At 47.5% G+C, this 20,298-nt stretch overlaps 8 protein-coding genes and 1 non-coding gene across 9 annotated transcripts; 7 read left to right on the forward strand and 2 right to left on the reverse strand.

Annotated features, from left to right (window-relative positions):
- The first annotated feature begins 959 nt into the window (after positions 1–959).
- Positions 960–2,139, forward strand: LOC112350020. Its single transcript, XM_024685461.1, has 5 exons — positions 960–1,021; positions 1,072–1,458; positions 1,550–1,579; positions 1,634–1,711; positions 2,004–2,139. The coding sequence occupies exons 2-5, from the start codon at positions 1,187–1,189 to the stop codon at positions 2,020–2,022; spliced, it is 399 nt and encodes a 132-aa protein (XP_024541229.1). The 5' UTR covers positions 960–1,021; positions 1,072–1,186; the 3' UTR covers positions 2,023–2,139.
- Positions 2,140–2,162: 23 nt separating this feature from the next.
- Positions 2,163–3,007, reverse strand: LOC112350018 (transcription factor MYB106-like). Its single transcript, XM_024685458.1, has 3 exons — positions 2,850–3,007; positions 2,665–2,794; positions 2,163–2,616 (listed from the first exon to the last, which is right to left on the reverse strand). The coding sequence occupies exons 1-3, from the start codon at positions 2,980–2,982 to the stop codon at positions 2,292–2,294; spliced, it is 588 nt and encodes a 195-aa protein (XP_024541226.1). The 5' UTR covers positions 2,983–3,007; the 3' UTR covers positions 2,163–2,291.
- A 497-nt stretch (positions 3,008–3,504) lies between these two features.
- On the forward strand, positions 3,505–6,328 carry LOC9648088 (dihydroxy-acid dehydratase, chloroplastic). The gene is made up of 14 exons (XM_024685455.1): positions 3,505–4,068; positions 4,166–4,237; positions 4,298–4,345; positions 4,442–4,596; positions 4,663–4,857; positions 4,910–5,021; positions 5,073–5,142; positions 5,224–5,282; positions 5,333–5,456; positions 5,519–5,589; positions 5,655–5,756; positions 5,814–5,894; positions 5,957–6,115; positions 6,177–6,328. The coding sequence occupies exons 1-14, from the start codon at positions 3,541–3,543 to the stop codon at positions 6,225–6,227; spliced, it is 1,827 nt and encodes a 608-aa protein (XP_024541223.1). The 5' UTR covers positions 3,505–3,540; the 3' UTR covers positions 6,228–6,328.
- Position 6,329: 1 nt separating this feature from the next.
- TRNAY-GUA lies at positions 6,330–6,412 on the forward strand. Its single transcript is given in 2 exon segments — positions 6,330–6,366; positions 6,377–6,412. It is a non-coding gene; the product is annotated as a tRNA-Tyr (tRNA).
- A 1,581-nt stretch (positions 6,413–7,993) lies between these two features.
- Positions 7,994–9,112, forward strand: LOC9647729 (actin-depolymerizing factor). Its single transcript, XM_002980267.2, has 3 exons — positions 7,994–8,182; positions 8,243–8,508; positions 8,933–9,112. Exons 1-3 carry the CDS (start codon positions 8,147–8,149, stop codon positions 9,081–9,083), a joined length of 453 nt encoding a protein of 150 aa, XP_002980313.2. The 5' UTR covers positions 7,994–8,146; the 3' UTR covers positions 9,084–9,112.
- A 108-nt stretch (positions 9,113–9,220) lies between these two features.
- LOC112350017 lies at positions 9,221–10,394 on the forward strand. Its single transcript, XM_024685456.1, has 3 exons — positions 9,221–9,403; positions 9,478–10,129; positions 10,181–10,394. The coding sequence occupies exons 1-3, from the start codon at positions 9,227–9,229 to the stop codon at positions 10,336–10,338; spliced, it is 987 nt and encodes a 328-aa protein (XP_024541224.1). The 5' UTR covers positions 9,221–9,226; the 3' UTR covers positions 10,339–10,394.
- LOC9647730 (small ubiquitin-related modifier 1) lies at positions 10,394–10,863 on the forward strand. Its single transcript, XM_002980268.2, has 3 exons — positions 10,394–10,482; positions 10,557–10,706; positions 10,759–10,863. The coding sequence occupies exons 1-3, from the start codon at positions 10,402–10,404 to the stop codon at positions 10,822–10,824; spliced, it is 297 nt and encodes a 98-aa protein (XP_002980314.1). The 5' UTR covers positions 10,394–10,401; the 3' UTR covers positions 10,825–10,863.
- A 1,549-nt stretch (positions 10,864–12,412) lies between these two features.
- Positions 12,413–13,563, reverse strand: LOC9647731 (uncharacterized protein At4g18257). Its single transcript, XM_002980419.2, has 3 exons — positions 13,300–13,563; positions 12,768–13,061; positions 12,413–12,699 (listed from the first exon to the last, which is right to left on the reverse strand). Exons 1-3 carry the CDS (start codon positions 13,539–13,541, stop codon positions 12,504–12,506), a joined length of 732 nt encoding a protein of 243 aa, XP_002980465.1. The 5' UTR covers positions 13,542–13,563; the 3' UTR covers positions 12,413–12,503.
- A 53-nt stretch (positions 13,564–13,616) lies between these two features.
- On the forward strand, positions 13,617–19,025 carry LOC9648089 (E3 ubiquitin-protein ligase SHPRH). The gene is made up of 19 exons (XM_024685413.1): positions 13,617–14,233; positions 14,287–14,484; positions 14,544–14,605; positions 14,660–15,062; positions 15,116–15,328; positions 15,385–15,640; positions 15,692–16,057; positions 16,113–16,487; positions 16,543–16,718; positions 16,766–16,982; positions 17,038–17,199; positions 17,279–17,401; positions 17,456–17,701; positions 17,757–17,880; positions 17,941–18,152; positions 18,205–18,356; positions 18,414–18,624; positions 18,675–18,930; positions 18,984–19,025. Exons 1-18 carry the CDS (start codon positions 13,620–13,622, stop codon positions 18,921–18,923), a joined length of 4,359 nt encoding a protein of 1,452 aa, XP_024541181.1. The 5' UTR covers positions 13,617–13,619; the 3' UTR covers positions 18,924–18,930; positions 18,984–19,025.
- The last annotated feature ends 1,273 nt before the right edge of the window (positions 19,026–20,298 follow it).

Raw genomic sequence — 20,298 nt, forward strand, 5'->3', positions numbered from 1 at the left:
AATTTTCAGTCGCTGCTCGTCAGAAGTACGTTAAACAACAAATTCGCACCAGGAGAACCAAAAACATTTTTGTACACTGATCATATGCATGCCTGTTGATAATTCAGGCATACATGTCGATAATGTTGGCTGCTGATAGCATTTGCAGCTAGCATGAACAAAAAAAACGAAAACGAACTCACGTTGACAGTTCCTTCGTGATCGATTACGTCACCATCAACGTTGATGTATCCTCCTTGGAACACTCTTCCACTGGGAACACTTGCACCTATATATGCATCAAAGATCAAACAAAGCTTCGAGTGAGACATATGTGAGATACTTGCATTCCACCGCTGTATGCTCGCAAGCAGGCCAATGAACTTGAGTCCCGGAGAACAATGAGATCCAAAGACCATCTGCGAACTAGAACAAAAAAAAGAGTTTTGGAAGGAGAACTTACACAGATCTCTGGCTGTAGTAGCAATTTTTCCAGCATTGTAACAAGCTACACAACCAGATCTAGAGGACGAAAATCGGCCTCAACCATGATGCTATCCAGGAACCGGACACGAAGTGTGGCCTGCAAGGAGAAAAGCATGTAAGTCAGACGATCCATGGAGTGACAATTTCATTACCTTAGCAAACTTGGATCTACGAGCTGCTGCCTCAGCGTCACGGCTTTTTGCTGTCTTCAAGAATCTCTCTGGAAGGAAAACAAAAAAAAGGAAACTTTGAGTGAAAGATCATATGGAAGAAACCAACACGATCGAACCTGCCGACCTTTTCTTTTCTTGGACACCAATCGGGCATAATCTTCCGGAGTTAGCTCGTAGAATTCATCGCTCTCGGCCTCCTCTGCCCCACCCATCAAAATCGAAAACTCGGAAAGGACTTCTCTCGCCTTTGCCAGTCGCGTGCTGAATCGGGGCCTCCAACGCCGCGGGATTGACGAACACACTTGAGAATTCTTGGAAGAACTCTAATAAGGTCTTTATGGCGACCACGGAAGCGCATTGTCGGCGCCTGGCAGCAATCGCTGGTTTGTACCGTGTGATCGAACTCTCCAATCCTGAAAATTCTCTCTTACAGGCGGCAGTGAGAAGCTGGATTGAAAGACATCTCCAAGTGATTTTCCCGCGCTAGGGTGGGGGAGGACGATCCACGACTGGATTGGAGAAGCGCATTGACGGATTGGATTGGAGGTATGCCGCGCTGCTCGAGAGATTCAAGCGGCCGAAGATTGGGGGCGGGGATTCCCGTGAAGCCGCCATTGGCACCAAAGAAGCCGCTGGATGATTGGGTCTTTGTATATGGCCATCCAAAACGACTGATTTTTCTTGTTCTTTGTTCCCTTCCATTTTTTTTCCTTGTTTCTTTGTTTCTTTGGTTCCATTTTTGCTTCTGTTTTTCCCTTTCTTTTTCGTTCTTTGGGGATGCTTACCGGACGAATGCTATGATTCTGTACAGACGTTCCAGGTAGTTTTTCTCCCTTCGATCGTCACAATCTATCTAAAAAAATGGTCGTTTTGTTCCTTCTTCCAGAAGATGGAAGCCACTGGAGTTTTAGTTGGAAAGCGAAGACTCTACGACTACTTGGGTGAGAACTCGTTCTTTCTTGCGATGGATGATAGATGTTCTTATGTAAATGTAGCTGGTGGAGTATATTTTGCACAGCCTGCAACGCGAAGAGCCCGCTATCAAGAGGATTGGAGGAATTAGAGACAAGGAGGTATGCATCACCTTTTCGAAAGCCTGGAATGATTTTTCTTAGATGGAACAATGCACCATGAGCTTATCCAACTTACTGTAGTAGTTGCCACTATTGTTGAGAGAGAGGAAGAACTATATAATCTTGATAGTGGTTTTATATATAGTTTACATGAGAACCAAGTAGGTAGTAGTAGGAGTTGAATTTGGTTAGAATGAGTTAGTTGGAAAAGAAATCTACCATACAAGATGTTTGACAGAGAGGTGAGGTTGTCTTTGTGATAAAGTCTAAATACGTTTCTTTCGTGTTTCAGGAGCTCTGGTGGCTTATAAAGAATCTCAAGGAAAGGATTTCCATGAGAGACAAGCTTCCAATGAAGGATCCGCTGTGGGAGCATCAATCAACGAAATGTATCCGTGCCGAGAACCGTTTGAGACGTTTCTTACAAGATCTAGCCCGGAGAGATTACAGTGGTAAAGCTTGGAGGATATGCATTTGTTCTCAACTGGAAGTAGCACGATGGTAAGCGAGTTTTATTCGTATGATTACTGACGCTTCTTATTTCTTCTCCAGAAGGTCAGATCATTCCGAGAATACAGTGTCACATTCCAACAGCCTTTAAAATGGTCGTCCAAAACTCGCTGGATTCCATCGTTTCTAACATTCGTTTAGTACCTCCTCTCTCGGACGATGAGAAAGATCCATCCATTGCTGAAAGGTGACGCACCTGGTAACCAGATAAATCCTCAGGATTGAAGCAAGCGTCGAGGTGGAAATAGCTGCCATCAGGAAGAACAGAACCACAGGATCTGTGAGTCAATGGATCAATCCCCATCTGTAACAGTTGCTTCTTGAGGTGTGTATTCCAGTGGTTTTTAATCTCGTTGTCAGTTCGTCCAGGAATGTGCGATGCGATCACGGACCACCTGAAAGTGAGAAACGCAAGAACTAGGTAAAACTCTACAAACTCTTACCGGTTACCCAGGATTGAATGCAGCCAGATGATGAGAACCTCTTCTTGGGCTGTGATCCCGCCTCGTTTTATATCCGGCCGGAGATAGTTCGTCCATCGCAGCCTGCAACTCTTGCCGCAGCGATTAAGTCCTGCTCGCAAGATCCAAGAGAAACTATGAGACGAAGATGTGAGAAATCGATTCACCTGCTTTCTCCGGTAGCGCTCTCCAATTCTCGTGACCGTGTTTCCGAACGTAAGCGACGAGCTTCTCGTCTTCCTCGGGCTGCCAGGGGCCTTTCGTGAGTCCCTCTTTGTTCCGGCGAGGAGGCCTCCCCATTGCAAAGCAAGGAGAAGTAAAGAGAGCGTTCTACACACGCTGTGATTGTGTATTTATTTGCACACTTTTCCAGTGTAAGAAGCCTGGAGTGTGAGCTAGATTGCTAGACTTCTCCCTTCTGTCAAAAGGTTTCTTTTGGATTCATCGCTTTAGAGTTATAGATCGTCGCGGCTTTCAAAAGCTTGTCTTGTCTTTTAGACGCGTTCCAGAAGACCACGTATATCTCTATGGAAAAACTTAGTCAATGCAGTTGCCGACCATACAGTACCCAAGTACGAAGGACATGGAGAAAGTTTGGAATGTTCGCCACCTTTTTCGTTTGAAAAGAAAGTAGGAGCGAAGAATTACCTGGAGCTGGACGTTTTGATCGATCATGTCATTCATACACAGTTGTCATTATAAATTTAAATATAATTTTAATTAACTAATAATAAGTATAATTAATTACTAATGACTATAACTATAACTAATTATATTATTTCATAAAGGTAGAGATAAACCCTAAAGGTCCAAATCTTAAACCCTAAAGGGTCCAAAACCCTAAATCCTGGGGAGAAAATGGCACAGCTACTGGGGAGCGCTCTCGGCCCGGCGCGGCCAATCCCTCGCAAGAATGCGGCGCCGTCCTCCATCGCCAGGGCATCGGTGAGCTCCTCCCCCACAGAGATCGCCGCTCCATCGCGGCAGCAGGGCGCCGGCGAGCACGCGATCGTGTTGAATCGCTACAGCAGCCGCGTGACGCAGCCCAAATCCCAGGGCGCGTCGCAGGCCGTGCTCTATGGCGTGGGGCTGCGCGACGAGGACATGGCCAAGGCGCAGGTCGGGATCTCCTCGGTGTGGTACGAGGGCAACACTTGCAATATGCATTTGCTCAAGCTCTCCGAGGCTGTCAAGGAGGGCGTGCGCGAGGCTGGCATGGTGGGATTTCGATTCAACACCGTGGGGGTGAGCGATGCCATATCGATGGGGACCGAAGGGATGTGCTATAGCTTGCAGTCGCGGGATTTGATAGCTGATAGCATCGAGACCGTCATGGGTGGACAGTGGTACGATGCCAATGTCTCCATTCCAGGCTGCGATAAGAATGTAGGTGATCGAGCAAGCTCTTTCGAAAACTTCTCTATGCTCTCCTTTCTCTCTCTTGTTTCTTTTTTGTTTTCTCATTCTTTCTTTGTGCTTATAGATGCCAGGAACTCTCATTGCAATGGGAAGGCTGAATCGACCAAGTATTATGGTTTACGGAGGAACTATCAAAGTAAGTTTTCTCTTTCTTTTTGGTTTCTTTTGTTCGTGCTTGCTGAAAGTGTTGGTTCAGCCAGGAATCGTGAACGGGCATACGTACGATATAGTGTCAGCTTTCCAGGTATTTCTGGGTCTTTGTTTTTCTCATGGTGGTCGCATAAACGAAGCCTATGCTGTGTTTTCGTTGTCTTCTCGGTTTATTTTTCTTAACGTACAGAGCTACGGAGAATATGTTGGTGGTCACATTTCTGACGAGCAGCGACTGAAAGTTTTGCAACATTCATGTCCAGGTGCTGGAGCTTGTGGTGGAATGTACACGGCAAATACCATGGCCAGCGCCATTGAAGCCTTAGGCATGTCCCTTCCTTACAGGTCTCTCTCTTAGTCTTTTACGTGTTTTCCGATATTATTTATTTGTTTTTTCTTTTGTAAATGCAGTTCTTCTATTCCAGCTGAAGACCCTCTGAAGCTACAAGAATGCCGACTGGTGGGAAAACACTTGCTGGAGCTGCTGAAGATGGACTTGAAACCGAAAGACATAATCACGAAAGAGTCGCTTCACAATGCCATGGTCGTCGTAATGGCGCTGGGAGGATCGACAAATGCCGTGCTACACCTGATCGCAATTGCGAGGTAGTGAAAATCTGATCTTTCTGGTTGTCATTGAGTTTCGCTAGTTACGCAGGTCAGTAAACGTGCCACTGACCTTGGACGACTTTCAGAAAGTTAGTGACAAAGTTCCGTTTATCGCTGATCTTAAACCCAGCGGGAAGTATGTAATGGAGGACTTGCATAAGGTCTGTAATTCCCAGTTTTGTGGTGACTCACAATATATTGCGATGTCACAGATTGGTGGAACGCCTGGCGTTTTAAAGTATCTGCTTGAAGAGGGCTACCTCAATGGCGACTGCATCACTGGTAACTTCAAGAAATGGAGTGATCTTGCGCAAAGTAACGTTTTTTTTTTGTTTCTCTCTCTCTCTTTTCTGGTATGTCCAGTGACTGGCAAGACCTTGTCGGAAAATATATCCATCTGCCCGCCCTTGAGCGAGGGACAGGTAACTTAAAAATTATCCTGGTGTTTCCCTTGACATAAATTATTTTACAGGATGTCATACATCCACTAGATCGGCCGATCAAGTCGACTGGCCACATACAGATCTTGTATGGAAACCTGGCTCCCGAGGGCTCCGTTGCAAAAATCACTGGGAAAGAGGGTCTTTACTTTTCAGGTGGAAATGCATTTTTGTTGTTTGTTCTTCTTTTTACTACTTACGAGCTTTTTGCTTGCCAGGTCCTGCTCGGGTTTTCGAAGGCGAAGAAGCTATGCTTTCAGCGCTGTCTGAGAATCCTCAAAGCTTCAAGGTTTACTTTTTTCTCTCTGTCCAAAGCAAGATATGATAATCACTGGTGATCGGTGAAATACTCAGGGCTCCGTGATTGTTATCAGGGGAGAAGGTCCCAAAGGTGGTCCGGGAATGCCTGAGATGCTAACTCCTACAAGTGCGATCATGGGTGCTGGCTTGGGGAAGGTGTGTAAAGTTCGTTTGCTATGTTTCGCCATGAAAATCTCACTCCTTTCTTTCCAGGAAGTAGCTCTCCTCACGGATGGGAGATTTTCAGGAGGTTCTCATGGTTTTGTCGTTGGACACATTTGTCCAGAAGCCCAGGTACTCATACAAACGAGCTCATTTCGTCTCTATTTGTTAAATTCATGTTGTGTGATTTCCAGGTTGGGGGTCCAATCGCCTTAGTCCGAGATGGAGATAGAATCACTCTTGACATTGAGAAGCGACTGATTGATCTCGGCGTGGCCGAGGACGAGCTTGCGGCACGAAAGAAAGCGTGGACAGCGCCACCTCTCAAGGCAACTCGTGGAACGCTATACAAGGTAAGAACAAAGCAAATAAAAAGCTGTCAAAGTTTTCACGGTGGATTTGATTTCCTTGCAGTACATCAAGAATGTGAAGTCCGCCTCCGAAGGCTGCGTGACCGATGAATAGAAATTTTCTGTGAGACCAAGTTTTGTAGAGAAGTTTTAACGTTTGGTAAAATTGGTAAAACTAAACCTGGAGATGGAAAAAAAACTGGTTTTTTTCAGCAATCCGACCTTAGCTCAGTTGGTAGAGCGGAGGACTGTAGTGATCCAGACATCCTTAGGTCGCTGGTTCGATTCCGGCAGGTCGGAAACTCCTTTTTGTTTTAATCTTCTTTTTTTGGATTTATTTTTTGGAGATTCTCGTTCTTCTTTGGGTCCAGGGCTATCTTTTAAAGTTCTCCTCATTCTTCTCTCTCCATTGCAATGGCGGATGACATTCTCGCTTTTGGCTTGCAGATGATGGAAGCGATCCAAGTCTCGCAGCAGCAGGGATTTGGGGGAGACGATCACGCAGCATCCAGCATGGAATCAAGGATGGAATCGTTAGATTCCGACGTCGCCGCTGTTCTTCGCGTATACTTGGCCGACGTCATCAAGTGGCAGCAGGAGGAGGCCGACCGGCGGCTGGCGGAGCTGGAGCAGCGCAGGGAGAGCCGTCGATTGCGCCAGCTGGACCACGACCGACGGCTCGCAGAGGATCTCCACCGGCACTGGAACGTGTTGGGGGACACGCACTACCGGCGCGCGGACGAGCCGCTGCCGGTGGAGTTTGACGACGTGGGGTACTGCGGGGAATATGCGCCACCCGTGGGAGAGAATATGCCGCCCGTACCGGCCGCGGACGTCACCGATGTGTGTACCATCTGCGCCGAGAACCGGTTTCCAGCGAGATGGTCACGGTGTCGGGGTGTGACCACCGGTTCTGCGTCCACTGCGTGGAGCGGCACGCCGCGGTGAAAGTGACGCAGGGTGAGGTGAATATCCGGTGCCCCGCGGTGAACTGCGCGGTGAGTTTCAGCGACGAAGAGTGTGGGCGTTTGCTTTCCGAGAAGACCTTGGAAATGCTGGCCAAGCGCGTCAAGGACTTGAGCATCCCGGCGGAGTATAAAGTGTACTGTCCGTACAAGGACTGCTCCGAGATGATGGACAGGCGGGAGCTGGAGGTATCCGACTCCACGTCATCGTCCAGCTCGGCATCCGCGTCTGCTCGGGCCTGTGTGACGTGTTCCAGATGCGAGAATAAGATGTGCTTGCGGTGCAACGTGGCATGGCATGTCGACATGTCGTGTGACACGTTTCAGGCGCTTCCTGCCCACCTGCGTGACGTGGAAGGCGCGATGTTGCACACGCTGGCAAAGAGAAAGCAGTGGGCACAGTGTGAGAGGTGTGGGCGGATTATCGAGCGTGACGGTGGATGCGAACACATTAAATGCAAGTATGTGAATTTTTCTTTTTCTCTTTAAATTTGGAGCTTTTTTAAAAAAACTTTCTTGCAGATGCGACTATGAGTTTTGCTACATGTGCGGAAAGAAATGGATTCGTGCAAACCATTCTTGCGTAAGAGCTTTCAATTAATTGCAGTTTGGATTTCCTTTAATCCATCATTAAATCCAATCAATTTCTAGTGTTAAAATGATGGTTTAAAGGAAATTTAAAAAGATATGTTAATCTAGGTCTTAGTGTAGTATAATACGAATAATCTAAATTAATGTGTTTTAGGTTGGTTAACCAATATGAATATTCGATTTAACAACAGATTAAAATAAAATTAAAGTAGTAAAAGTAAATTTTATTCAAATATTAAATCCTCAGTGAAGTGTTCGATTAGCGAGTAAAGTAAAAGGGAAAAGTTTTGATCACTTTAATCAGTACGAATATTCGATCGCTTAGTGGAGGTCCTCGCCCTAGCTAGTCGATGCCAACACTTTCGCGAAGCGCGTCGAATTTCGGGGCCGGCGTCCCGGAATAAGATCATCGCAGCTAGGTCTGGAGCGATCTCCAGCATTTCTTCTCTTTTGTTGCAGAGATTTTGAGGTGAATCCTATGGCTTCTTGGAGGCGATCGCTCAGCGCTGGCCTGGTATGGTGTGGATCTCGCGAAATATCGGGGTTTGCTTAGCTGGATTTCGTGTTCTTGAAGGGAAATGCAGGCTCTGGAATGGCCGTGAGTGGCGAGTGCAAGAACAAATTCCTGGAGCTTCAGAGGAAGAAGGCGTACCGCTACCTCATCTTCAAGATCGACGACGCCACCAACGAGGTCGTGGTGGAGAAGACGGGCGCTCCTGCCGAGAGCTACGATGATTTCGCAGCGTGCTTGCCAGAGAGCGATTGCCGGTATGCCGTCTTCGATTTCGATTTCGTGACAGAGGATTTGTGCCAAAAGAGCAAGATTTTTTTCATTGCATGGTATGTCTCCATTCCTTTCCTCTTTGATAGCGTGCTCGATAGAGTGATATCTCTCTCAGATAGTCTTTGCTCGCAGTTCTTTTCAATCTCTTCCTCGCTAGCATTTTCTCAAACTTTTCTCAAGCTCTCAGCTAGAACTTGGAGGATAGATTCTAGAGCTTTATAGATGGATCTTAGCTCCATTGTTCGTTTGGGTCAGGCAGTCTTTCTCGCAATTCTCTCAATCTCTTCCTCGCTAGACGTTCTCTCTAGCTATAGCTAAAACTTGAAGGATCGATTCTAGAGCTTCTAGATGGATCTTAGCTCCATTGCTCGTTTCGATGGGCCAGACAGTCTTCCTCGCTCGCTAGCATTTTCTCAAACTTTTCTCAAGCTCTCTCTTAGAATCTTTATAGAAATTCATTGCGATCTTTCTTTTTCTCAGGTCCCCAGATCTTTCCAGAGTGAAGAACAAGATGATCTACGCGAGCTCCAAGGACAGGATCCGGCGAGAACTCGATGGAATCCACTATGAAGTTCAAGCAACCGATCCAACCGAAATGGACATAGAAGTCATTAGAGATAGAGCCAATTAATTAAACACAAATCCAATCTATCCACTCAACCTAATGTGCTGCCATATGGTGCTGCCACGTATCGCCACGTGTAGGCTCACTTTCGCGCCACAATTCTCTCTGGTTTTTTAGGGCTCCAATCGAGCTTCTTAGGGCAACTGGCAATGGCGATGATCAATGCTAGTGCTGCTGCGAGCGCATTCGGGATTGGATCGAGTGGAACGAAACTGAGATCGGGGCTAGGATCCAAGAGGGTTTTCTGTGGGCGCTGCTGCTCGCGACTTGTGGCGCCATCGCTTTGGATGCGTGCTGGAACGAGTTGCGTCAGGGCGAATAGCAAGGTACGTTGATCGATCGATCGATTGATCGAGCTTGGAGAATTCTCATTTCTTCTATTTCTTTGTTCTGTGGGTAGAATCAAAGCGAGAGCATTGCTTTGGACGACGCGGACGCGCTGGCTTCTCGAGACAGTATGGAAGATGGAGGTGGAATCGACGTCCGAGGCAATCTAGCGGACGGAAAGAATCACGAATCGGTGGAGACGGAGGGGGAAGAGAAGAGTCCAGTGTGGATTTCTCGCGGGAGTTTGGAAGACACTGGGGGAAGTGATGCGACCGAAGTGCTGGAAACTTTCACTGGCACCGACCATAAAAACAACGAGCAAGAGTCTGGAAAGGTTGGGTCCGAGGCATTCGATTCCAGGCGGGAGAAAGATCTGGACGATATCGAGCAGCAGTATCTCTTGAATGACAAGCTCGCGGCGAGCGGGAGTGGAGTCCAGGCCGCAGCAGAGTCGATTACAGGGAACTCGGAGGCAGTCGGGGAGAATCTGAAGAACTTGCTCCAGGAAACTCTTCCAGACGGAGGTAAAAATCCAGTTTTTAGCACTCCAGAGACCCCGGATTCTTCCCCCGGCGGAGAGAATGCCAGTGCTTTTCTTCCCGGTTCCTCCGGACGAGACTGGAGAGTCTGGGCCACGGCGATTCCAGACGAGCAGGAGAAATCCAAGAAAACTTTGGGGAATAGCGAATCAAAATGCGACGAGGGATCGAAAACAAAAGATCCAGGTAAGCGTTTTTCTTGACCAAAGATCGAATTTTTGCCTTCGGTTGTTCCAGCCAAGATTGCTGATCGATTGGGATACTTGGAAGAGATCGTGATGAAAAAGGATAACAGCAAATCCCCCGAGGATTACAATCGCCGCGCAACTATCTTTGAGAAGAGCGATCAGGCATTCAAAGCAGAGAAATCTAACAAAGAATCAACGGCATCGTAGCTATACTTTTCCTTCTTGTATGTAAATAAAGAGAAAGAAAATCAGGGTTTTTTTTTCTCTCTAATGGAGGGCTCGAGCGAGACGCCGGACGTGAAGCCAGAGAAAAAGCCTGGCGATCACATGAATCTCAAAGTGAAGAGCCAGGTAAAAGAAGCCATTGATTTCACTGGCAGGGGTTGGATCTCTTGGTTTCTCTTGCTTGTTTGATGATCTTGTAGGATGGAAACGAGATTTGCTTCTCGATCAGGCGTAACACGCGGTTGGCGAAGCTTATGAAGGCCTATTGCGAGCGAATGTCGGTGGCACCGGACTCGATAGCGTTTCTTCTAGATGGCAAAAGGCTCCGTGAGGATCAAACACCAGAGGAGGTAGCGTTTCTTCTTTTCCTTTTCTTTTTTTTTTCTTGATTGTTCTTTGTAGTTGGAAATGGAAGATGGCGATGAAATAGATGCCATGCTTCACCAGACTGGAGGAATGCCGTTGTAGTTTCTGCACCTATTACAGAATCTCTTGAAATTTGATTGCCTCGTGACTCAATCCCTCTTTTTGATAGTCAAGAAGACGGGCCTTTTTTAGGTGGATTGAAGAGGCTCCGCAGGAGGGCCGTGAGGATTTCCAGCACTGCATTTTTGCTCGGGTTCCTTCTTGACAAACGCCTCGGCCGTTCGGTTTACTTCTTTTAAGTTATGAATCATGAAGAACTTGTGGCCTTACCTCACTCGCTCCTTGTGGTTGCTGGCAAGAAGTTCGTGTCGAAGTGCCATCTTTTCGTTTTCATCCCAATGAGATCAACATATACATTTCGACAGTGCGTGACAAGCCTCATCTCGCACAGCAACATTGAAAGTCCGGATTCCTATGGTAATGTTTGCCCTTGGTGTCCATGGAAGTGCCTTGCGATATGTTCTCAGACATATTACGGAAGCGAAGCAGAGAGAGGCAGAAGCGAATCGAAAAGGCACAGTTACATTGAAAGTGTTCAAGATGTTTATTTGTTCTTCATGGTGGCACAAACATATATGTAGAGAACTTGTCAGTGTTGAACAGCCACGCGTACAAAGAAGTTTGTTAGTTGTATACTATAAGTTCTATCATGGACGCTACCAAGGCCATGAAGCACCATCGTCGCACTTTAGAAGTTGCGAATGAGCTCTTCAAGGGGGAGGAAACGAGGAAGACGCTACGGTGCTGGATAACACACACGGACAAGATGTGGACATATGCGGAAACATCAGAATCGCCTCTTCAGCTCGTCATGAGCTTTGCAGACGTTCACGAGAGTCTCGAGGTGATCGACCTGAAGAGGTTACCCAGATCAGACTGCTGCTCGGCTTGTGGCACAGGCACGAGCAAAGCGCGACTTTTGCCACTCCTCGGACCACCAAAAGTGCATCACGCTTGGGGACGCGGGGAAGGTCGATGTTTGGATCTGCGACTCGTGTTCCGTCGGAGAGGAGCACTGCGAAGAGGAAGATCCCAAGAATTCCCGCAGGAAGATGGATAATCCAGTCCCGCGACACATAATATACATCCGCTCCCATATGCGTAAGCTTGATCGGTGCCACTCCTTGCAACCGGCGGGTAACTTCTTCGAAAATCTTCCCGGAACCGCACAACCTTCTCCGACTTGACATCTATCGCATGGTCTACTCTATTCTGGGCTCCAGGAACTTCAGTGCGAGAATCGTCGCCTCTTCAGCATTCCAACCTATGCGAGAGAAGTTGGTGTCGATGGCGATAGCATTCACCCAGCGGGCCACTTCCTCCGATCTGAGCTTCATAGTCGCCAGCTCTGTCCGTTCGGCAATAAGGCCAAGAGCAAACGCCTTCAGATAGCCTGGCTTTTCTCTCAGCTTCGCAGCCTGTGTTTTCAGAGCTGAGCTTGTGCCCAAAATCAAACACAACGTAAACCTTCCGCTCAAGCGCTCCCAAAACCTTGAAAACGCTTTTCAGCTCCCACATATGATCATCGGAGTCCAAGATGAATTCGATGACATCCAGCATTACCTTGCGGCCCATGTAGTGAAACATCTTGTGCTCGGTGGAGGTATAGGAGCCCACTTCTGGGATTGCAAGCTTCCTGGATTCAGCACCTTTGTAATCTTTGTTATTAAGTTTAGGAATTTAAGGCTTTTACTAATCATAGAATTCAGCCTCCCGAGAATTCACGCTTGTTGCTCTTGTTGAAGAGGCTCTGCTGGTGGGGCGTGAGAATTCGCAGCACTGGACTTGTGCTTCTCGAGTTCCTTCTTGACAAACGCCTTTCTGAGCCTCGCCCTTTGTTTCTCTGCAATGCTCTGCCTTCGTTGCTTGAGCTCCGCAGCTTTCTCCCGCGCTTCCACCGTTTCTCGATTCACTTCCCTGTAGCGACAGGCAAACAAAAAAGAGGTTTTTTTTAGTTCTGGATCACGAAGAACTTGTGCTCTTACCTCACTAGTTCCTTGTGGTTGGGACCGTAAGTTGGCTTCCCCGGCAAGAAGTTCATGTCGGACAGGCTCTCGGGCTCGTCGTCGTCGGCTGAAGTCTCGCCCCTCCTGTTACGTTCCATCTCTTCCTTTTCGTCTTCCAGGAATCCCTTGCGGAGGAAGTCCACACTGTACTTCTCCTTTTCTTCCTCGTCGGGGAGCTCTCCCCTTACCAGCTTGTCATACAATTGAGCTTTCTTCTCGAGCGCTTCGTAGCTCGCGGTGCCATCTCTCTCCTGTTTGAAGATGAGCTTGTCCCTGGAAATCAAAAACTATACGAGTGTTATGAAAGTATCGAGTATGAAATGAGAAAGAAGAAGTCACAAGAACTGGAGAACAAACTCAGACATGAAAGGACATCCATGGAGAAATCGAGGAGACAAGACTGAAAAGGAAGAATTTAAACGCTAGGAGCTAAGAGCTACGCATTAAAGAAGTTTTTGGAAACTTTAATCGTGAACTAGGAGCTAGAAACAGGGAAGAAAAAAAAATGTACCTCGTCTCGCGATCATCCACGCCAGGATTCTTCTTGCTGAAGAGATCACTCTTCTTCCGGGAGCGAACAAGCACGGTAGAATCGCCCTGCTTGACTGCTTCCTGGGTTTGATAGAGCTGCGCCCGGAGCTCCACAATGGAGCCCGCCCCCACGCCCTCGATCACCTTCTGCTTCTTGGGCATCACCGACGACTCGGTGAGCCATCCCAGCGATTCCACACGCCGCTCCCTCCGCGCCTCCATGGTCGTTCGCGCCTAGCTAAACCCTAATCTCCGGAAGAACCCTAAAATTTTGATAATCTATATAGGTAGCGTGGAAACATGGCGAGGCGCAAGCAGAACGCGCCTCTCAAGGCATCCAAATCTCCCATCGATGAGCCGCCGACGAAGCGCCGGAAGAAATCCGTGGAATCGGTGAGCAAGAAATGGCAGGATGTAGTGTCAGTGTCGATCGACAGAGAGAAGGACGCAGAGATTGGGGAAATTGCCCTGGAGGATATTTCAGTCTCCCTGCTGGAATCCTCGAGCGGCGGCATTCCAGGGGTGAGGCTCCGGTTCTCAAGCAGCGCCTCAAGATTCGGTCAGCTGGGAGTAGTGGACGATTTGTCGCTGGAGGTTTTCCAGGAGGAACGTGTGATCTCTGGGAAGCTGGATTGTGCGGAAGAGATCTACTCGAGCTTGGTCTTGCTTGTGAAGAAGAGGTTCGCAGGCTTAAGGTACGAAGCTGAGAGAGTCCGAGTTTTTATCACCAGTGGATTATTTCTGGCATGTGAAGAGGAACCAAGCCATATGCTGCGAAGATCTCTTCAGAGTTTGATCGTTTGGTTGAGGCCGGAGCTCTCTATCGATTTCTTCTACGGCCCCGAGACAAGAAGTAAGAGCCAGAATGAGGTGTTTGATCCTTCGAGCTTATACCGAGGAGTCCAGAGGCAAAGGTGTGATTCTTTCTTCGTCGAAATTCTTTTGTTGCTGATACTTATCATTGCAGAGATGAGCCATGCTGGAGCGTGGCTCTTGAGGGGCTATTGCCGGAACTTAGAACTTACCAACAACAAGCAGTGTTTTGGATGGTTCAGCGAGAAACAGCCGACCCGGCCGTGGAAGAAGTCGTGCGAAAGAGGCACCCGCTTTGGGTATTAGTGGAGTCTTTGGATAAAGAGAAGTCTTTCTACTACAACGTTTTCAAGTACGCCATCTCTCTTTTGCATTGTTGGTCAGTGAATTTGTTTTCTCATTGTCTTGCAGTGGGATGGTTTCTCGCGAGCCTCGAGATTGTTGTAGCTATGTTCGTGGGGGCATACTAGCTGGTACGCTGGATTCTTTTGTCGAAATATTCTTACAGTTTTATTTTGTACTTGTAGATGAAATGGGGCTTGGAAAAACTGTCGAGGTGCTGGCTTGCATTCTAGCAAACAGACACGAAGGACCTGCAATGTGGGAGCCTGCGGTTGAGAAACTGCAGCACAGGCTGGATGACCGTAAGAACGAGAGAGTTGAATGCATCTGCGGCGATGATGACGCTGGCGGCATGATGGTTCAGTGCGATCATTGCCATGTCTGGCAGCATACATCTTGCGTTGGCTATTCGCCTCCAAAAAAGAAGAAGACCAGGAAGAGCAAGGAAGCAGACGAAGATGACAACGCTTTTGCTTGCGATGGATGCTTTGAGGTGATTGCAAGCACGGAGGTTGAAGGCGTGTGTGGGGCTACTCTCATAGTTTGTCCCACGGCGATACTGAAGCAGTGGCAGGAAGAAATCGTCAGGTACTTTGCAATATTTTCTCTTCCTTGAAAATACTGATTGCGTCTTTTTCTAGGCACACAAAACTGGATGCAGTGAAAGTTCTAGTTTACGAAGGTGTGAGACGGGGTTGCATCACATTGGGAGAAAAAAATTCTTGTCTGAGAAAGGTCGGAGCACACGATTTGGCAGCAGCAGATGTGGTAATTACTACCTACGATGTTCTTCAGGCAGATTTATGCCACGATATTGAAGAAGAGAACCAACAAACTTTACGGTTTGAGAAAAAGTATGAACTTTCTCTTGTTTTCTTTATGTCGATTGGTCAACTTTTTGTATTCTCAGGTACCACGTGATTGCCACCCCTCTCACAAGATTGAAGTGGTGGAGAATTTGCTTGGACGAAGCACAGATGGTGGAGTCTAGTACTGCTAAAGCAACTGAAATGGCTATGAGGCTGCATGCGGAGAACAAGTGGTGTGTTAGCGGAACGCCCATTCAACGGGGGCTGGATGATTTGTATGGCTTGCTTAGATTTCTTCAAGCGGAGCCGTTTGACAATCATACTTGGTGGCAGCAAGCCATAAAACATCCTTACGAGGTACTGTGTGTTTTTTTCTTTTTATTGTAAGTAACACTCGTTGCTCTCCAGGAAGGAAAAATGGGAGCAGTTGACTTTGTTCATTTCTTTTTCCGTGAGATTATGTGGCGGTCTATGAAGATCGATGTCATAGACCAGCTAGATATTCCTCCTCAAGAAGAGCGAATTACGTGGCTCAAGTTTTCGGGTGTTGAGAACCACTTTTATAGGCAACAACACGAGCAATGCGTGAAGAGAGCCAGAGAAGTTATTGAGAAGTACTCATTAGGTGATGGTCGACCTCTAAATCATATGGATGCCTCAAAGTTAATGAACCCCTTGTTGAGGCTGCGACAAGCTTGTTGCCATCCTCAAGTGGGGAGTTCGGGAGTACGCTCGTTGCAGGCATCACCACTGCCGATGGATGAAGTCTTGGAGGTAAGAAACCTTGGTATTAGAGTTCTTATAGCTATTTACTTGTTTTCTTCTTCAGGTCTTAATTGAGAAAGCTAAAACTGAAGGAGAAGAAGCTCAACGAGATCTTGTTGCTTCGTTGAACGGACTGGCAGGTCTGGCGATTATCGAGGAAAACATCCCCATGGCTGTCTCCATTTACCGAGAAGCACTAGCAGCCACGGAGGAAAATGCGACTAATTTTGAAGTTGATCCGCTTCAGAAAGTGCATATTTTACACAATTTGGAAGAGTCACTCAGAAACTGCAAGGATGACGCATTGAGCAAAATTCCAAGAACTCTGAGGGATGATATGCTGATCAGTCAATGCGACGAATTACGAAAGAAGTACGTCAGTGGCCAGTATGCAAATCTTGCTGCGGCTCAGCAAGACTTTTACGCTGCACACAAAGAGGTATTATTGATTTCTTTTCAATGTTTTTTTCATGTGGCCCTTCTTTATCCTGCAGATTGCTTCTGCTCAGTCTCATGATAAATCTTCAAGATGGAGCCGCTGGTGGCTAGATGCTTTTGCATGGGTTCAATCATCGAGCCAACGAAGTGACCACCTATTGGAACGAATAAAGCACGGGCTGGAAGATGTAAATCGTGCTGGTGGTCGGAATGCTTCTAGTCTTGTTCTAAGGTATGTTTTCCTTATCTTTCTCGGGAGGTAATCTAGTGAGCATGTAGATACCACGACCTCAACGGCCTCAAGTTCTTACTAAGCCAGGAGTTGGATGCTATCCATGAGACTCGTGACCACGTCCTGAGTCGCTTGCTTGAAGTGGATGGCGGGATGCAGAATCCGAATCCCGATTATGTGCAGCGCGCTGGACAATGTTCCCAGTGCCAGCCTAGACACACTGGGATAACTTGTGTTCATTGTGCGATTGATCTCATGTTTCAGGTACAATCTAGTTCTTTCTTGTGTGGTTTCTGACATTGTCAGTGTGGATAAACAGAAATATGCAAATAGGCTATTTTACTTGACGTCCCGAGCAGCTGAATTAGATGGCATTGTCACTGCAGAAGACGCCTTTGTTTCTCAAGTACGTTCACTGGTTAAGGGAAACAAGGAAACTGAGACGAACACAGGCAGGAGAAAAGGAGCAGCAGTAGCTGCGGTAAGGCAACTTCTTTTTGTTTTTCTAACTTTTTTCTTTTGTTTTTCTTTGCTTCGAGCTTAAATATTTCTTTTCACAGGTTACGCACAGATGTTCTGAAACGGAAATGGTTTTAAAGATTTTGCTTGCATACATGAAAGCGGAAACGAACCTTGAGGAGGATGAGATAGAAGCCGCAAAGAAGCATCTCGAGTATCTTGAAGTAAACACTCCTGTGCTTATTTGTACGTCTGTTTGACAAACCGTGTCAATTCAGGCATTGCGTAGCGAATATGCAGCGGCGAGACGCTTGACAACAGCACAACAATTAGTTCTAACTGCATTGGACGAGCTGAGCATGTCGACAACAAGGCTATGTTTGCAAGGTGCCAAGGCTGCAGACGGCAATCCTTTTGGTGATGAAGGCTACGAGATTGCAATTAGAAACGCGGAGCTTACCAACGAAAAATTTGTTGCTGTTGAGAATCTATCTCGTGTGAAGAGGCAGCTCAGATACTTGAAGGTATTAGGCTTAAGTTTTCTTTTATTCGCAGCTTCCTCTCATTTCCGGATTGCAGGGTCTAAGGAATAAGAAGGACGAGGGGCATAACAGTTTGGAAGGAGAAATTTGCCCAGTTTGCCACGATGGCATAGAATCTGGAGCAATGGTCCTTCCGTGCGGCCATTTGCTTTGTGGCAAGTGTAAGTTTTCGGTGTCTTACCTTGTTGGTTTCCTGAGCAAATCTTCGTTTTATTTCGCAGGTTTGAATCTTATTGTGAACCGCCAGAAAGCACCAGCGAACGGTGCTGATTTCAAGCGCATTGCATGTCCAACGTGCAGACAACAGACTTATGTCTCTAATATTGCTTATGCCAATGCTGAAGGGACTTCTTCAAAAATTGCGGAAAACCTCCAGGAAGAAGAAGAGGACGAAGAAAAATCTATAACCGTGGCAGGGTCGTACGGAACAAAGGTAATCTGGCTTTGTCGTCTGCTGTTTATTTTAATTTTTTTGCAATTTGAAGATTGAAGCTGTCGTCAGGAGAATTCTTAGTCTGAAAGAAGACGATCCGTTTGTGAAAATTCTTGTGTTCTCGACGTGGCAAGAAGTGCTGGACTTGTTAGAACACGCACTGAAGAGCAACAAGCTCAGCTGGGTTCGATTAAAGCAGCGCAGGTAACATCGATAATCTGTTTTACTTTTACTCATTTGCTCGTTTTGTGTTTTTCACAGGCAAATGGGTTCTTCCATCCTGGAATTTAAGAAGGAGAACGTCCAAGTCATGTTACTGCCCATACAACATGGTGCCAATGGCCTGAACTTAATAGAGGCCCAACACGTTATTTTGGTGGAGCCTTTGCTCAATCCGGCAGTAGAAGCTCAGGCTATCAATCGAGTCCACCGGATTGGCCAACGTCTAAAGACACTTGTACATAGATTCATTGTAAGTTACGTACGTTTCTTCTGTTTTCCAATTACTGACGACATTTCCAGATACGTAACACTGTGGAGGAGAACATCTACAAAATGAACCAGCAGAAGACGAACCTCCTTCCAATGAAACAAAAAGAGCAGCCTCTTTCAGCAAATGACATGAACAGCTTACTAGCTTGGGACGAACCGAAAGAGAACACCCCCACTTGTTCTACTCCTGATACTTTCCGAGATTTAACTCCGGCTCAAGCTGCTGGTGCTGCTGCTGAATCGCGGCTCTTGCGACTACAGGCCAACGCTTGCCTATAGATTCCTTGTAAGTACTTTCTCTTGCATGTCCGGATTCTGAACCTTTGTATTTTCTAGCAGAGAAGGAACATTCTTTAATCGAAAGATGAGCTTTCTCATAAAGGTAAGGTTTTCGGGGTTTAGCTAGCTAGCAACAGAGATGGGTGCCAAGTTTCAGCCCCTTCCTCGCTTCTACTGGACGAAGGAACAGATTGCTGCGATCAGAGACCTGTGCCGTGACGACGATCTCTACGTGAAGACGAAGTATGGTAGGAAGCTGAGGCCGCCGCCTCGTCCGCGACTAAGTCGAGAGCAGGAACGCTTTGTTCGCGCAGACCCTCAAGCAGGCTTGGATAGAATCAGTGGGCAGTGGGTAGCACTCCAACACCAGCTCGGGAAGAAGCCTTACACAGCCGAGGAGCAGGAAGGCAACTACGTGGGTCCGATTCTGGGTCACAAGCAATACAGGCGCGAGCTCCATCTTCACAGGGGACAGAAGCAGTGGAATGTCCATGCAGTCGGGGACAAGTTTCTGGTCTACGAGACACTTCCTCCCGCGACCGACACTGGTGATGATCCTCCGGTGCTTTGTGGTCGCGACAAGTTCGTCATTGGTCGCCCTCTGTCAGTAACAATGGACAACCGGGCGACGAATGTTTCCTCGTCATGGAACTCGTTTCCAGTGTGGAGCTTGCCAGAAGAAGGCAAAGAGGGAACGATCGCTCTGCCGGGGAACTATATGGTGCCGAGCAGTAAGGTGGCGCTGCCGGGTTTAGTTCCAGGCAAAGGAGCGCTAGTCTTCGATGCCTTGTACGAGACTGTGAAGGAAGGAGGAGCGAGCTGGAGCTCCGAGATGGTTGAGAAGCTGGACAGGCTCAAGCGTGGGATAACGCACCCCCACCAGGTCTGCGTGGTTCTCAAGAAGATCAAGCACGACGCATCTCTCTCGCTCAAGCTCTTTACGTGGGCCAAGACGATCCCAGGCTTCAAGCACGACTTGGTAAACTACTCGACGATGATCATGATCTTGGGAGATGACGGGAACTATCTCATGGCCGAGGCACTTTTTGTTGAGATCCAGGAGCTCGGGCTTCGCCTTGACACGTTTGCAGTGAACAACATGATCCGCTGCTACACAAGAGTGAACCGGATCCAGGAAGCTCTCGACCTCTACAGGAAGATGCCATACTTTGGCTGTCACCCGGACAATTGCACCTTCGGCCTCCTCATCGACTGGTGCGGCAAGTTCGGCTCCCGGAAGGAGCTCCAGCGAATCTTCCTCGACTTGAGAGCCTCCCCCCGCAATGCCGACGCGCAGACGTTCAACACAATGATCCACAACTTCTGCAAGCAGCGGGACTTCGCAAACGCCAGGGAAGCTGCCAACCAGATGAAA

The sequence above is a fragment of the Selaginella moellendorffii genome, unplaced genomic scaffold (assembly GCF_000143415.4).
Source record: "Selaginella moellendorffii unplaced genomic scaffold, v1.0 SELMOscaffold_44, whole genome shotgun sequence".
In the NCBI taxonomy this organism is placed as follows: domain Eukaryota; kingdom Viridiplantae; phylum Streptophyta; class Lycopodiopsida; order Selaginellales; family Selaginellaceae; genus Selaginella; species Selaginella moellendorffii.